General features: G+C 38.6%; 1 protein-coding gene across 1 annotated transcript in view; it reads left to right on the top strand.

Moving 5' to 3' along the window:
* The window catches only part of LOC124722941 (rho guanine nucleotide exchange factor 17), a 649,460-nt gene that overhangs the window by 416,331 nt on the left and 216,110 nt on the right, over positions 1 to 17,019 (top strand). Inside the window, exon 7 of the mRNA XM_047248104.1 lies at positions 16,132 to 16,469. Coding sequence (XP_047104060.1) covers positions 16,132 to 16,469 — 338 coding nt within the window. The remainder of the gene's footprint in view (positions 1 to 16,131; positions 16,470 to 17,019) is intronic.

Here is a 17,019-nt window from a genome sequence, read left to right as displayed (position 1 = left end):
TTGATCTACTTTGCACATGATCTGATTTTGCTGTCTCCATGTCAGATGGCAAGTATTTATCAGAAGACTTCAAACTATAACCTAGCCCGAAAAAACCATGTGCTCTCCACAAGTACTCTGCTCACAGAATAGCTGTTTTCTTTGTGTAATGCATCCCTGACCTATCAAGGGTAATCCTATAATTCTCCACCCCATAGCACAGGTACAGTAATCTGCAGCCAAGACTATCACAGAAATGATGGAGCTTCTGGTTGAGACCCTCCACTCAGCCCCAAACCAAAGGACCCCGATCAGTTCTACACATTGTGATTTTGTAGGTTGTCATTTTCTCTGCACTATTTTACCATTTCCATGCAGCTTTCATCTTGTTGTTGACAGTTCTGAGGTAATTGTCATGTGTTGTTTTCTGACCTTCACCATGCCCTGTAAAGATATTTGTGGTTGGATAATTTCTGGAGTTCAATGAGGTTGTTATGACAGCAGTAGATGAGTATTTTGCAGCCTTCTCAGACTCTCAGTTCAGGGATGTAATTTACTTGCCGGAAAAAGATATAGGTCATTTAACTAAAAACTATATTTAAAATAAGCACATTTTACTTAAAAACCATAATATTCACTACCAAGATGAGAACATTTAACATTGCTCTTATATTTATGTGAGTGTGTTGTGCCTGTAGAGTAATTCAAGCATGGTGGTAGGCAGTGGCATGTAGTGACATTTGGGCAAGGGGAAGCGATTACAGAGGACAGTCTTTTCGAAGAGAATCAATGAAAAAATTACATGTCAAACTGTTTACACCCCTTTAATGTTAAATTCTAAGTTAATGTACACAATACATCAAATGGCAGAGAGGCAGAACTGAAATAGCACACCAACGAAAAATACAGGCCTTTTCATATGAACTTTCTAAAACATAATGAATGGAAATTAGTTCTCTGTCATATTGTCTTTCTTTTACTTGAATCCTAATTCAATTCTTCTTTCCTTCCTGTTGAATTCTTTGACTGTATGCTGATAGAACTCTGCCTCACTTTCAGTTTTAGCATCTTCTTTTCTACAGACAGTACTGGTAGATTTGAGAGTCTCTGTTGTCCTTGGGAGTTCCTGCAGTAGCTATGAATACAGTATTTTATTGTTTTCTGTAAATAGTCTTAAATGAATAATTATGTCATTTTATGCTCCTAGCATGCCTTTCCCCCCTTGAATTCATAAAAATGGAAATGAAATTCAGATAATTTGAACATCCACTCCAATGTTTCATTCGACTCATGTGTTGCATGTGACATCACTGGCCAGCTTGCTACTCCTACTGTCGTAATGCTAATTCACAGTGTCTTGTTTTGGAATTTATGTTTCATAAAATGGGTTACAAATGGTGTGTAGTACCATACCATACAAATACATCTACAGAAAGTCCTGAAAAGTTGTTTTTGAGTGTTCCAGAGAATCAGAAGATGCATGAAATGTGATTGCACTGTACCGGCAAATTGACACCACATTGATGCACAAGTTCACCAACTTAATTAAAAATGTATTGCATTGTGAAGTTAACATTAACTTATCTCCAAGATAAGCTCTCCCAGTGTTACAATGAAGGATAGTGTCATTCAATGAAATTAAACTCCTAGTAAAAATTGTCATTTTTCATAGCTGCACCACCATTATTCGGTAGCTGTTGTTAGAGTAAAAAACTGTCAAATTTTATAATATGCTGCCCACAATCAGAAAGAGAATATTATTGTGTTTTCTTTGCTGTTTGCATGTGCTTGCATTTGAAATCGCTGTTCATACACATCACGTTCAAAAAGATATTTTCAAGTTAATGTGACCATGACTTTTTACAATATTTTTTTTATCTTTGTACTGCCTAGCTAGGATACTTGTTTAAACTTTTGCAGTTCCATTGTCTTACATTCAGATGAAGGAAGTCTGCTCCAGATGCTATCATAGTTTACACTCACAAACTTCACATCCCTTATGTTTGTGTCTCCTGAATGTTGTACATGGTTTATATCTCTCTATATAACCTCATCATCCTAAACCTCATTGCATTGAGAACATATGGTCATATCTTCACTACTAGCAGTTCATTCCAAAAAGTGAATTGCTTCTTCACAAAGTAAATGCATTTATCCTCTGTTCTCTTTTTGTCAGACTAAGACTCATTTGAAGCTATGTGCAATACATCCCTAAATCAAAAAACCACTACAATCAGTTCTTACTAATGTTATTTTCGTATTTCGTGTAAAACTTTTAAAAATATATGACCCTGGTAAGAAGTATGTCACCATCTTCATGACTTCAAGAAGGCAAATGAATCAGTTGATAGACCTACTGTCATGAAGATCCTGCAAGAACTAGGACTAGACGAGCAGACCAACAGCCTTATCCAATAGACTTTAAGCAACACCAGGTCACGAGGTAAGCTCAGAGGAACCCTCTCATAAAGTTTTGAAATCAAATTGAGGGTCAGACAGGGAGATGATCTGTCCCCTCTCCTCTTCAACTGTGCCCTGGAAAAGGTAACAAGCGAGTGGCGGAAGGAGTTAGCTTGAGAGGCTTTTCCAAATGGTATCTCTCTGGGACATAAGTGCAATGGTCTCAACATTGGTTACCTGGCATTTGATGATGATCTAGTGCTTCTATTAGATTCAATAGAAACTTCAGTGAAACAACTCAAAATTCTCAGACAGCAAGTAGCAAAGGTTTGGCTTCATGTATCCCTTGAAAAAACGCAGTACATCATGAACATAGGTGAATCTCCTAGTAGACCAGGGAGAGATCAAGAAAACCAACAGGTTTAAGTACTTGGGAGAATGGCTGGAACCTAATCTATCTGAAGGAATAGCACTATCAACTTGAGTCAACAAGCTAGAGCTGGCATACCAGCTGACCAAGAATACTTATAATAAAAAATGTCTCTCCTGTAACACTAAACTGAAGCACTACCAGACAGTCATCTCTCCTGAAGCCTTATATGCTTCATAATGTTTAATACTCAATAGGAAGGGACTTACTGAAAAGCTCAAAATCCAAGAGAGAAAGATAATGAGGAATATACTGGGGCCAGTCAAGGAAGGTGACAATTATAAAAGGTGACCCAACTGCGAGCTCTATGAGTACTGTGAAAGAATCACATATGTAGCTAGAAAAAGATGTCTAGCATTTTATGGACATGTTTACAGTATGAATTAATGACAGAGTGACCAAACAGCTCCTCTATTACTGGCAAAAGAGGAAGACCAAGTCACCATGGTTGATGGAAGTGGAGAAAGATCTTCAGGAACTGGGAATGACAGAAGGAAACTTGAAGGGTCGGACAATACTCAGGACAAAGCTTAGACGAAAGAGATTCCAAGACAGACCACCAGGAAAGAAAACTGGTGCCCTCTGGACACAGAAGAGGAAGGAACAACACAGCTAGAGGATATGTAACTATTGGGCAAATGTCAAAGCCCACTACAAATGCGGAAGTTGAATGTTGTCGTCCTAGTTGGCCTATACGAAATAAGAAGAAGAAGAAGAAGAAGAAGAAGAAATGACCCTTTGAGTATTCAAACATGTGACCTCTTACACTGCAGTAAGATGCACTGTCCGTTGCACCACATTATGCCTGATGGATGCAGCATCTATACCGAGTGTCTTCTACACATGAAATCAGCACTAAGTTTCTCCAAGAATAATTTGTGCTTTGGGTCATAGTTCACGACTGATAGCCAGCAATCTAGTTATAATATATGGACCTAGTTACAAAAGTTCTATAATTCTTCAGTTTTGATTGAGTTTAATGATGTTGCAGGGAGCTGGGAAAAGAATGTCCATCTTTGCACATACCGTTGCTGTAAATGGGTGGAGCATAAATACATCAGCTTTTGCAAGGCTTCCGTTATCAGCATTCACAAAATTCCTTTCTATTGTTACTTAAAAGTTCTAATTGTGTTTTCCATCACTAAATAGCTAAACTGTTTGCAATAAAAGTATGAAAAAACATTGTAACTTCAGCTAACACTACTATAATGCAAGTATAGCTTTGTCTTACTCCTAGCCTGTGGTGTCGCCGGAGCATCAGCTAATAACAGAGTGTTTTCGAGCATGTGACCATACCTTGATATTTAATGATTTTTAAGCTTTAATTACATAAAAATAAAAGATATTTTGTGAGAATATTGACCATAAATGCTATTTAAAAGTTACAATCAATCATAACAACAACAATTCGAACCATATTTTTAACACAGGAAAATAGCCTAATCTGTGAAGAGCAGAAAAGGAATGTTCAACACTTGGGCTGTTTACAGGTATTGTTAACACAAGGCCACAGAGCATATTGAGTTCAGTGAATGCTGAGGATAACAAACCAGTACTCCTCAGGTGGGGAAGAAGCTGGTGCAGTTCCATAGATTGGTATTCCTCTGTTGATTATGCCACAGTTAATTGTTTTCTGAGACATCAAAAATCAAAATACTGGATAGATATATCTTTCAGTGAGTAAAAATCTTCCTCCAGCAGCATATAATAATTGAACGAACCTGAGTTTTTCAAGCCCTTCAAATGAAACCTCTAGCTGCTGACTCATGACACTGTAAATTTTGTAGTATGTACATAGATAGTAAGTTGTGGGGTCAGATTCTCAATAATGACATCTTTTCATACACCCTTCACCGATTTCTTCACAACCATATCAAATCCACCCCTTGTCTGGTGAATGTACAATTTACTTTCTGCCATATTAGGCATACAGAAGTTGACATCCAAGACTTTAGTTTGCAGAATGTCAAAAAGAATATCAGTCATCCCAAATACTTTGTCAGATATTTGTAGTAAGAACTGAAACTCAAATTTTCAAACAACATTACTGAAACTTGGGGCTTTGTGGTATATATCGCTGTCCCATTCATCAGGGTTGTCAAGAATGCTGTCAAATGGTTTTAAAAGATTGAAACTGTGTTCTTCAATATTTTGATTAACCTCCAATTATAGTTCCAGCATGTGAGACACATTTTTGGAAATATTTTTTAACAACCTTGTCCAGCACAGCAGTGTTCTTTGTGAACTAATAAAGAAAGGTTACAAAACTACTTAGTGTAATACAATACTTGCATCCTTTGCAGAGAGGATATGGACTAAAAAAGCACTAGCTTTAACCCATGAGCAAGACAGTGTATGAAAACTGTGTCAGAGTATTTGTCCTTTACTCTCTTCTGAAGGCCATACAATTCTCCATCTAGCACAACAGCACAATCATAGCATTGAGCTACTAGTTTTGAACCACATACATACATTTTCAGAGTAAGGTACACGTTATTTTACAGAGCAGTTGTGCTTTGGTCAGTACTTACATAAACAAAACTAAAAATCTTTTTTGTGCCTCAGTACAGTAGAGAGCTGTGAGTACTTAGATATATCACTGGTTTCATCCACGGTGAATGCATAGAAGGGTGCATTTCTTATCTCTTTCTTAATTTATCTCAGTGGAACTGTAGCAGCAGGATCTATTAGGTCACCCTGAATGTGACCGTATTGCGCAAGGAACACTCTTTTCATCTGCAGATGGTGGCTCAACATTTTATTGTATTTGTTTAGGAGCAAAACTAATTCAACATATTTTCCACAATTTGCAGGAAATTCATTTTCTGTGTGGCCCAAAATGGAAGTACCTGCTTGGCAAGAAAGACAGCTATATCAGTCAAACATTGAATTACTTTTCTGTTTTGTTTTACAATCTCACTGTGTTTTTGGATGTCTAATTTCCACTGCTGATCCAACTAGAAATAAATGATATACCAAAAGTAGTGAAAAAATGTATTGTAACCTGACATGGATCACAACATATTTATTTAGAAGCTCATGGTCAGATCAGAGGTGAGTGGAAGTTTTGGTCATCCATTTCTTGGTGGGATCAAGCTGAAATCTTTTGTCTCTGTGTGGTGGGATACAGTACAGAATGACTTGGATGCTGGGCTTAGGAGGTAGATATGATGATGCTAAAGGAAATTACACTGAGTTGGCATACTGGTCTGTTTTTATTGCTTCATCATGTGTTAGCAAGGAACATTCAGAAGATCAAGATTCTGGTTTATAAAAGCAGAGATGAGACTTACTAGATTGTCCAATCAATTACAAGAAAAAATGTCCACCCTGGGCTATAAATTAGTTAAGAATCAGGGATACACAGTGACATATGGTAGTACAGATAATGAACCATAGAGGTGACGGATTGTATTGTTCTAATTACATCTACATCTACATACATACTCTGCAATCCACCATATGGTGCATGGTGGAGGGTACCTCATACCACAACTAGCATCTTCTCTCCCTGTTCCACTCCCAAACAGAACGAGGGAAAAATGACTGCCTATATGCCTCTGTACGAGACCTAATCTCTCTTATCTTATCTTTGTGGTCTTTCCACGAAATGTAAGTTGGTGGCAGTAAAATTGTAGTGCAGTCAGCCTCAAATGTTGGTTCTCTAAATTTCCTCAGTAGTGATTCATGAAAAGAATGCCTCCTTTCCTCTAGAGACTCCCAGCCGAGTTCCTGAGGCATTTCCATAACACTCGCATGATGATCAAACCTACCAGTAACAAATCTAGCAGCCTGCCTCTGAATTGCTTCTATGTCCTCCCTCAATCTGACCATATACGGATCCCAAATGCTCAAGCGGTACTCAAGAATAGGTCGTATTAGTGTTTGATAAGCGGTGTCCTTTACAGATGAACCACATCTTCCCAAAATTCTATCAATGAACCAAAGATGACTATCCGCCTTCTCCACAACTGCCATTACATGCTTGTCCCACTTCATATATCTCTGCAATGTTATGCCCAAATATTTAATCAACATGACTGTGTCAAGCGCTACACTACTAATGGAGTATTCAAACATTACGGGATTCTTTTTCCTATTCATCTGCATTAACCCTTTAGGTTCAAGTACTTGTCACAGTATAGGTGAATACAGACATAAGTACATGTAGATAAATGTATGATGGAAGCCAATAACCCTAGCCTCGAGATACATTCAGGCAAGCCTTACAAGTCCCCCTTAGTGCACAAAGTTAATTGAATCTGACTGCTCACTTACACAATATCTGGTGTAGGGTCATCCATTTGAGGTTGCTGTTGCTCACTGGAACTGCCCAGCTCTGCTGAACTCTGACTTGCTTGGCATTTTAGGCTCTCTATATATGGTGATTGAGGCCATTTGCTCATATGTGATATGTAACTGCCTTGATTTTTACCTCCATCAGTGGTCTCTCAATACATAAAACCTCTTAATGAACTGACAAAAGTGACTTGCCCTAGGCCTCCACCTACAGTATAAGATTTACAGCTAATATTCATATTTTGATGTATTTTTTTTCATTTTTTTCTATTTTTTCATTCATTACACCTCCATAATTGGGGAAGATTCATCTCCAAATCTTAGACACATCTTAAGACACATCATTCTTATACTAGTTATATTGGTTCACACGTATGTATACAGGGTGAGTCACCTAACGTTACCGTTGGATATATTTCGTAAACCACATCAAATACTGACGAACCGATTCCACAGACTGAACGTGAGGAGAGGGGCTAGTGTAATTGTTTAATACAAACCATACAAAAATGCACAGAAGTATGTTTTTTAACACAAACCTACGTTTTTTTAAATGGAACCACGTTAGTTTTGTTAGCACATATGAATATATAAACAAATACGTAATCAGTGCCGTTTGTTGCATTGTAAAATGTTAATTACATTCGGAGATATAGTAACCTAAAGTTGATGCTTGAAACCTCTGACGTTCAGTTGCGTGTTGTAACAAACACGGGCCACGGTCGGCGAGCAGCATCTGCAGGGACATGTTTACGATGACGACCGTGTTTACGAGTTTAGCTGTAGTGCACTGTTGCGGTTTGGTTTAGCTGCCGCAGTGTCCGCATGTAGCGCTTGCTACTATTGTTATTCTGCATTCGTCTCCGCCTGCAGACCAACTGTAGTAAACCATGAAACAGACTTCTGTGATAGCGAAGTGTTGTAGGAACTGTGACTATGGTGTATTCGAACTCTGAAAAGGCGGAGATGATACTCATCTATGGCGAGTGTCAACGAAATGCAGCTGAAGCCTGCAGGGTGTATGCAGAATGGTACCTGGACAAAGAGCATCCAACGTGCTGCACATTGGAAAATGTCTACCGCCAACTGTATGCAACAGTTATGGTCATAGCACGCAAACGGGTCCGTAACAGGCCCATCACAGGAGAAGTGGGTGCAGTTGGTGTGTTAGCTGCTGTTGCCATGAACCCACACATGAGTACATGGGACATTGTGAGAGCCGGTGGACTGAGTCAAAGTAGTGTCATGCGCATACTGCATCGTCACCGCTTTCACCCGTTTCATGTGTCGCTACATCAGCAATTACATGGTGTTGACTTTAATCATCGAGTGCAATTCTGTCAATGGGCATTAACAGAGAATGCGTTGCAGTTCTACCTGTTTACCGATGAAGTGGGTTTCACAAACCATGGGGCAGTGAATCTACGGAACACGCATTACTGGTCCGTCGACAATCCTCGCTGGCTCAGACAGGTAGAGCGACAGCGACCGTGGACTGTAAATTTATGATGCGGAATCATTGGCGACCACCTCATTGGTCCTCACTTCATTGCAGGGGCCCAAATAGCTGCAACATACATCATGTTTCTACAGAATGATCTGCCAATGTTGCTCGAAAATGTCCCACTGGAAACGCGTCGACATATGTGGTATCAGCATGATGGTGCACCTGCACATTCCGCAATTAACACTAGGCTGACCCTTGACAGGATGTTCGACGGGCGTTTCATAGGACGTGGAGGATGCATAAATTGGCCAGCCCGCTCTCCTGATCTTACACCTCTGGACTTCTTTCTGTGGGGTACGTTAAAGGAGAATGTGTACCGTGATGTACCTACAACCCCAGAGGATATGAAACAATGTATTGTGGCACCCTGCACTGACATTACACCAGATGTACTGCGGCATGTATGACATTCATTATGCCATAGATTGCAATTGTGTGCAGCAAATGAAGGCCACCACATTGAACATCTATTGGCCTGACATGTCGGGACACACTCTATTCCACTCCGTAATTAAAAACGGAAACCATGTGTGTACGTGTACCTCACCCCTCATGGTAATGTACATGTGCGTCAGTGAAAAAGACCAATAAAAAGGTGTTAGCATGTGGACGTAATGTGCTGTTCCAGTCTCTTCTGTACCTAAGGTCCATCACCATTCCCTTTGAATCCCTATGTAATTCGGTGCTATCCGATACACACGAGTGGTACTCAAGTGTCAACTTTAGGTTACAATATCTCCGGATGTAATTAACATTTTACAATGCAACAAATGGCACTGATTACATATTTGTTTATATGTTCAGATGCACTAAACAAAAATAACAGGGTTCCATTTAAAAAAACGTAGGTTTGTGTTAAAAAACATACTTCCGTGAATTTTTTTATGGTTTGTATTAACTAATTACACTAGCCCTTCTCCTCACGTTTGGTCTGTGGAATTGGTTCGTCAGTATTTGATGTGGTTTATGAAATATATCGAGTGGTAATGTTAGGTGACTCACCCTGTATATGTAAATATGAAGGTTTCTCTTTTTGTTTTACATATAAATATACATACATAGATTATTTAATTGAAACAATTAATACATCCTTGGATTACAAATATGCACAATAAGTAATCACATTTTCTCCATTCTTCATCTGTGATCGTGTGTACCTGGTGACAAAGCAATAAGGCTAGGAATCATTTCATTTAAGGGATGCACTTCTCGTGAGATTTTTCCGTGAGCCGGATCATAAGTCACATGCATACACACACACACACACACACACACACACACACACACACACACACACACACACACAGTCATAACACTTCCCTTCTTTCCACTTTCTACACTGGGTGCTGTGGCCTAAGCATTACTCCTATGTTTACAAGGGTGGTAGTGGTCACTAACACATAAATGGAAATGCAGGATTTTCTGTTGCATCTCTCAGTCTCTGCTAATCTTTTATGTAATCATAGCTTATTTTCTAAGTAATACATTGTCCTATTCCTCTTCTTTAATCTCTAGATGTCTGAGCTTTGAACTTTTACATTTATCACTGATATCTTACTTCTTCATTTCTTCCTGCTTGCTACTGCTGCCATTGTTAGGCTAATAGAAGCAAAACAGGGTTGGGCCTGCCTCCAATGACTTGTCACAATGTCTCCCTCACCTCCACATACTTGAGCTCATGCATGTAAATCCCCACTTAATCAGTTTTAAGATAGAGTTTAGCTTAGTCTTGCTTCTTTATATTTTAGAACATGCCAACTCAACTTTATCACAACCTCACATGTATAAAGTGAAATGAACTGCTTTAATTTCTTCATGTGTACTATTGTAAACTTCTTATTCATTAGTTGAAGTATTACATTTAGTCCATGAGTCCTTAAGACATGAAAAGACCCTCTCCATGGGCTTGTCAAATTCCTTGATGGCTTTTTCTCACACTTTTGTCGTGTAATAATGCCCCATTACATAATCATCATAGTTGTATTTTACTTTGCCTAGATTTCACTGTAGGATCATGAGTATGTTGCATATACTCCCAAAAAAAATCTCAAATGGAGTGACCCCAGCTGATGAGTGTGGTGTGGTGTTACATAGAAAAGTGGAAAAATTTATCCGTTCATTCCAGTTTTCCTGCTTCATTCCCACATAATGGCATAGATAGTCTGTTAGTGTTTGATGCATCCTGAGTGCCCCATATATTTTAAGGTGGTATGCACAAGACTGAATCCTCTTGATCTTCAGTACATGATAAACCATATTTAAAATGTCACTTGGGAAATTTCTTCCTTCGTTATTCAATAATACTGCTGGTATCTGCAAATGCAAATTAATCTCTTTACTAAGATTTACACTGTTGCGTCAGCACCCAGTTGTGCCATAGGCTCTACTGCAACAAACTTCATGAGGGCATTTTGAAATCTTAGGATGTATCTGTAACCTTTTTTTGTTAACTGAAGCAGTCCAACTACATAAATGTCACTATGAGTGAATGCCTGGTTAGGTATTTTGGTCAATATTAAGGGCTTTTTTCACATTATTCTGCATAGTATTTTCTTCTGACAACTCTGAAAACTTCAAATTTACTCTTCTATGACTTTCTTCACATCTCTCCGTGATCTATACCTTTCAATATGGTCTTATGTGCGACTGATCGCTTGGTGTCCACTATCAGTGAATCATGAAACTGTTTCAGAATAGCTTCCTTTTCTGCTTCACTAATCATTGGTTGTTGATTGTCTTGTCCTTCCTTGTTGATCTCTTTCACATTCCTAATGATTGCAGCTGGATTTTCTGGTATCCATGACAACCCATCTGTATCCATGTTTTGCAATCCCTTTTTGGATATTATGTCAGTCATATTCTGCCATTTTAACCATGAATTTAATTAAACTTGATGATGGATCACTTATATGTACCAACCATTTCAAGGATTTATGATCAATACATTCCTTCATCAAAGAATACAAAGCAAATATTCCACAAATCAAAGCAAGAACAGCTGCAGACATGAGTAACATAGAAAAAGACATCCTTGGAGCAGTGAAGCAACTTAAATCACTTAAAAAAACCAAGTCTTCTGGTCCAGACTGTATCCCAGTTAGGTTCCTTTCAAAGTATGCTGACACAATAGCTCTGTACTTAACAAATATACAAACGTTCACTCGATAAAAGATCCACACAGGTCACACCAAAATTCGAGAAAGGTAGTAATCCACTAAATTATAGGCGCATATCATTAACATCAATATGCTGTAGGACTTTGGAACGTATATTGTATTTGAAAATTATGTGTTACCTCAATGAAAATGGTCTATTAACACACAGTCAACACAGATTTAGAAAACATCATTAATGTGAAATACAACTAGCTCTTTACTTACATGAAGTGTTGTGTACTATTGACAAGGAGTTTCAAATTGATTTCGTGTTTCTGGATTTCCAGAAGGCTTTTGACACTGTACCATACAAGCAGCATGTGGTGAAATTGCGTGCTTATGGAATATCATCTTAGTTATATGGCTGGATTCATGATTTCCTATCAGAGAGGTCACAGTTCATTGTAATTGAGGGAAAGTAATTGAGTAAAACAGAAGTGATTTCTGGCATTCCCCAATGTAAGTAATATTATAGGCCCTTTGCTGTTCTGTATCTACACTGAAGTGCCAAAGAAACTGGTATAGGCATGCATATTCAAATACTGCATGCATATTCAAATATGGCATGCATATTCAAATACAGAGATATGTAAACATGCATAAAATGAGACTGCAGTTGGCAATGCCTATACAAGACAACAAGTGTCTGGTGCAGTTGTTAGATCAGTGACTGCTGCTAGAATGGCAGGTTATCAACATTTAAGTGCTTCCAGAATGAGATTTTCACTCTGCAGCGGAGTGTGCGCTGATATGAAACTTCCTGGCAGATTAAAACTGTGTGCCGGACCAAGTTCAAGTCTCAGTCTGGCACACAGTTTTAATCTGCCAGGAAGTTTCAACATTTAAGTGAGTTTGAATGTGCTGTTACAGGCAGCACATGAGCAATGGGACACAGCATCTCTGAGGTAGTGATGAAGTGGGGATTTTCCTGTACAACTGTTTCATGAGTATACTGTGAATATCAGGTCTCTGGTAAAACATTAATTCTCCGACATCGCTGCAGCCTGAAGAAGATCCAGCAAGAATGGGACCAATGACAACTAAAGAGAATTATTCAACATGTCAGGAGCAACCCTTCAACAAATTGCTGCAGATTTCAATGCTGGGCCATCAACAAGTGTCAGAATGCAAACCATTCAATGAAACATCATCGGTATGGCCTTCGCAGCTGAAGGCCCACTTGTGTACCCTTGATAACTGCATGACACAAAGCTTCATGCCTCACCTGGGCCCATCAATACTGACATTAGAGTGTTGTAGACTGGAAACATGTTGTGTTGTCTGGTTGGACAAGTATCATTTCAAATTGTATCAAGCAGATGGACTTGTAAGCGTATGGAGACAACTTCATGAATCCATGGACCCTGCATGTCAGCAGGGGACTGTTGAAGCTGATGGAGACTGTTCAAGATGGTGGAGGATCTGTAATGGTGTGGGGCATGTGCTGTTGAAGTGATATGAGACCCCTGATATGTTTAGATATGATTCAGACAGGTGACACGTATGTAAGTAACCTGTCTGATTATCTACAACGATTCATGTCCATTGTGCATTCTGACAGACTTGGGCAACTCCGTCAGGACAATGTGACACCCCAAACAACCAGAATTGTTATTGAGTGGCACCAAGAAAACTCTTCTGAGTTTAAACACTTCTGCTGGCCACCAAACTCCCCAGACATGAACATTATTGAGCATATCTGGGTATCCTTGCAACACGCTGTTCAGAAGAGATCTCCACCCACTCGTACTCTTACAGATTTATGGACAGCCCTGCAGGATTTATGGTGTCAGTTCCCTCCAGCACTACTTCAGACATTAGTCGAGTCTATGCCATGTGATGTTGTGGCACTTCTGCATGCTCGCAGGGGCCCTACACGATATTAGGCAGGTGTACCAGTTTCTTTGGCTCTTCAGTGTCTATAAATGATTTGGAGATGATCTCAACAACTGTCTTAAATTATTTGCAGATGATGCTGTTGTTTATCAATTAGTCATGTCATCAGAAGATCAAAACAAATTGCAAAACTATTTAGAAAAGATTTCTGTATGATGCAAATATGGCAACTGATACCTAAATAACAAAAAGTATGAGGTCATCCACATGAGTGCTAAATGGTTCTGAGCACTAAGGGACTTAACGTCTGAGGTCATCAGTTCCCTATAACTTAGAACTACTTAAACCTAACTAACCTAAGGACGTCACACACATCCATGCCCGAGGCAAGATTCGAAACTGCGACCGCAGTGGTCGTGTGGTTCCAGACTGAAGTCCCTAGAACCACTCGGCCACACCGGCCAGCATGAGTGCTAAGAGGAGTCTGTTAAACTTCAATTACACAATAAATCAGTCGAATCTAAAGGCCACAAATTCAACTAAATACCTAGGAATTACAATTATGAACAACTTAAATTGGTGGAAACATATAGAAAATGTTGTGGTGAAGGCTAACCAAAGACTGTGTTTTATTGGCATGACACTTAGAAAATGTAACAGATCTACTAAAGACACTGCCTGCACTATCTGTCTGTCCTGTTTTGGAATATTGCTGCATGGTGAAGTATCCTTACGAGACAGGACTGATAGAGTACATTGAGAAAGTCCAAAGGAGGGCCCCACATTTTGTATTATCACAAAATAGTGGAGAGAGTGCACTGAAATGATACAGGATTTGGGGTGGACATCATGGGAAAATATTTTGTTGATGCCATCCTACATAGAGAGAAATGATCATCATAGTAAAATAAGGGAAATCAGAGCTCACACAAAAAGATATAGATGTTTGTTTTTTCCATGCACTGTACGAGGTTGGAATAATAGAGAATTATTGTGAACGTGGTTCAGTGATCCCTCTGCCAGGCACTTAAATGTGTTTCGCAGAGTATCCATGTAAATGTAGGTGCAGATGTAGCTCGAATCTTCTTCTGTACACATAAGGTCAATAGTGCTTCGCTACCCACACTCTAGCTAAGAGCTCTCGCTTTATCGTAGCATATCCTTTCTCAGTAGGGTTCAGCATTCTGAATGCAAAGGCTACTGACAAATTCTGTCCTAATTCTCCTTGCCTCAACATGGTACTGATTGACTGCTTGCTAGCATCCATTGTAATTATGAATTGTTTTGTAAAATCAAGATACTGTAAGATGGGAGCTAGCTATTTTCTCTTTTCATTTCTGGAAAACAGCTTCCCATGGTGTCAACCACTCATAGTTTGCTTCTTTCTTCAGCAGAAAGCTCTTTAAGTGCTTTGTGGTGCTAGTTCTTGGATACTCTTTCATCATGCTCTTCTTCTGTGGTTTGGGTTTTAATCCTTCTGTCACAATTATGTGGCCTATGTAAATTCTCTCTTTCTGCAGGAACTCACACTTGTCAACCTGCAATTTTAAATTGTGTGATTGGAACCTCTCAAATGCTTGTTCTAGTTTGGCATTATGCTCTTCTAATGTAGCTCTGTATGTGAACACATTATCTAAATCACATCTTGTGTGCCTGAAGTCTGGTTAATACTGTGTTCATCAGTCTCTGAAAAGTGGCTCTACCATCTGTTATTCCCATCAGTAACCATTTGTATTCTAATGCCCTTCTGGAGTATAGAAGGCTGTTTTCTCCCCATCATCTCCATCTGGTGGTAACCCTTGGCATCGTCCTAAGTGTTGAAGTGCTTATCTTTTCCTAAGCAATATAAAATGTCATTGATACAGGATAGCAGAATACAGTGTTAATACAAATGTCATTCACCCTCCAGTAGTCCACAACTATTCTCCATTGTTGTTTCCCTGAAGCATCTGTCTTTTTTGGAACCATCAATAATGGGAAATTCTACCCACTTGTACTCAGTGTAATGAAATCATTTATTAATATTGCATCTATCTTGTTTTGGAGGGCTTCCTTTTGCACCTCTGGTAGTTGATATTTTCAGATATTTATTACTTTGCCTTACACTTTTGGTTTAATTTCATGTCTCACCATCTCTGTGTACGTCAGTCTATCCCCGGGCATGTGAAATGCATCATGATATGCAATAAACAATTCAGTAATTGGAATCCTTTCTTCTTTGTTTAAGTGATCCACTTGCACCATTTCCATTAATCTGCTCTTGGTCCACTGAAACACAAATAGTCTTAATAACACTGCAGCATAAGACTCATACTGCTTTCATTTACTTACAGAAAACACAAACTGCAAACAGTTGTTTTTAAATTAAAAATTTAGTCCATGCAAGGATTTTGTTTCTTCATACTTCATTTTTATTCTATGTAAAGAAATTTAAATTATTAAATTTCTTTATTATATGTTACTTTGTGAACATAGTCATAAAAACATATGATAACATCTAAAAATAATTTGGATGTATTTTACAGACACTTATCAAGAACACAGAACAGAGCCATCCAGACTACAACTTACTTCTGTCAGCACAACGTGAGGTACATGTCTTGGCTGTGAAAATCAACTGTACTGAACGAGAAAGTATGGAAGCAGAACAACAGCAAGCAATGCTTAGGGAACTGGAAAATGTTATTGAAGGCTGCTCCAATATATTCACTCCAGATAGAGTGTTTCTGCGTTTTGATTTGGTATCCGTTACTGGAGATGCAGCTGGCTCTGGCAATCCAGAGCGTGGATTGTTCCTTTTTAATGATTTACTCATTATTACCACAGTTAAGCGCCGCAGTGGTGCTATCAGGAAGCCTTCAGTGTGAGTATGATATTTAGATCTGTTAATTTTAAACAAACTAAAAACATTTATTACTAGCCATTCTTCTGACTATCAAGATCTGAGAATTAAAATTCACACTGCCAGCATGCTGTGCAACAATGCTCATAGTAAACAGGGATTTATTTACACAGCATGTAGCTAACTGTGATTTACTCACAATTACCTATGGTCTAAAGTAAATATTAAGCAATTAATAGTAGATAAACAGCAACTACTCAGTATGATTGAAAAGCAACAACTTCAAATATCATACTCATTATGATTTACATGAAGTTTGTTTGTTGCCATTATAAGCAAAAATACATATGTTAACTGTAGTTAACTGCTAATAAAATATACACAAAGTAGTTTTTAACAGTTACTTCTCTCAATTGATGTATACCATGGGCTATTCCACATACATAAAGGTTCTAATATATGGCATGACTCATGTGGAACACCATCATTTTCTATCATGCTTACCACCAGATAATTTAATACTCATAATCTGACAAGTTAACCTTATGTAAACCATTCTTCAATGTCTTCT

Source organism: Schistocerca piceifrons, chromosome X (assembly GCF_021461385.2).
Source record: "Schistocerca piceifrons isolate TAMUIC-IGC-003096 chromosome X, iqSchPice1.1, whole genome shotgun sequence".
Taxonomy (NCBI): domain Eukaryota; kingdom Metazoa; phylum Arthropoda; class Insecta; order Orthoptera; family Acrididae; genus Schistocerca; species Schistocerca piceifrons.
Note: the sequence above shows the minus strand (reverse complement) of the source record. Positions and strands in the feature narration are given on the sequence as shown.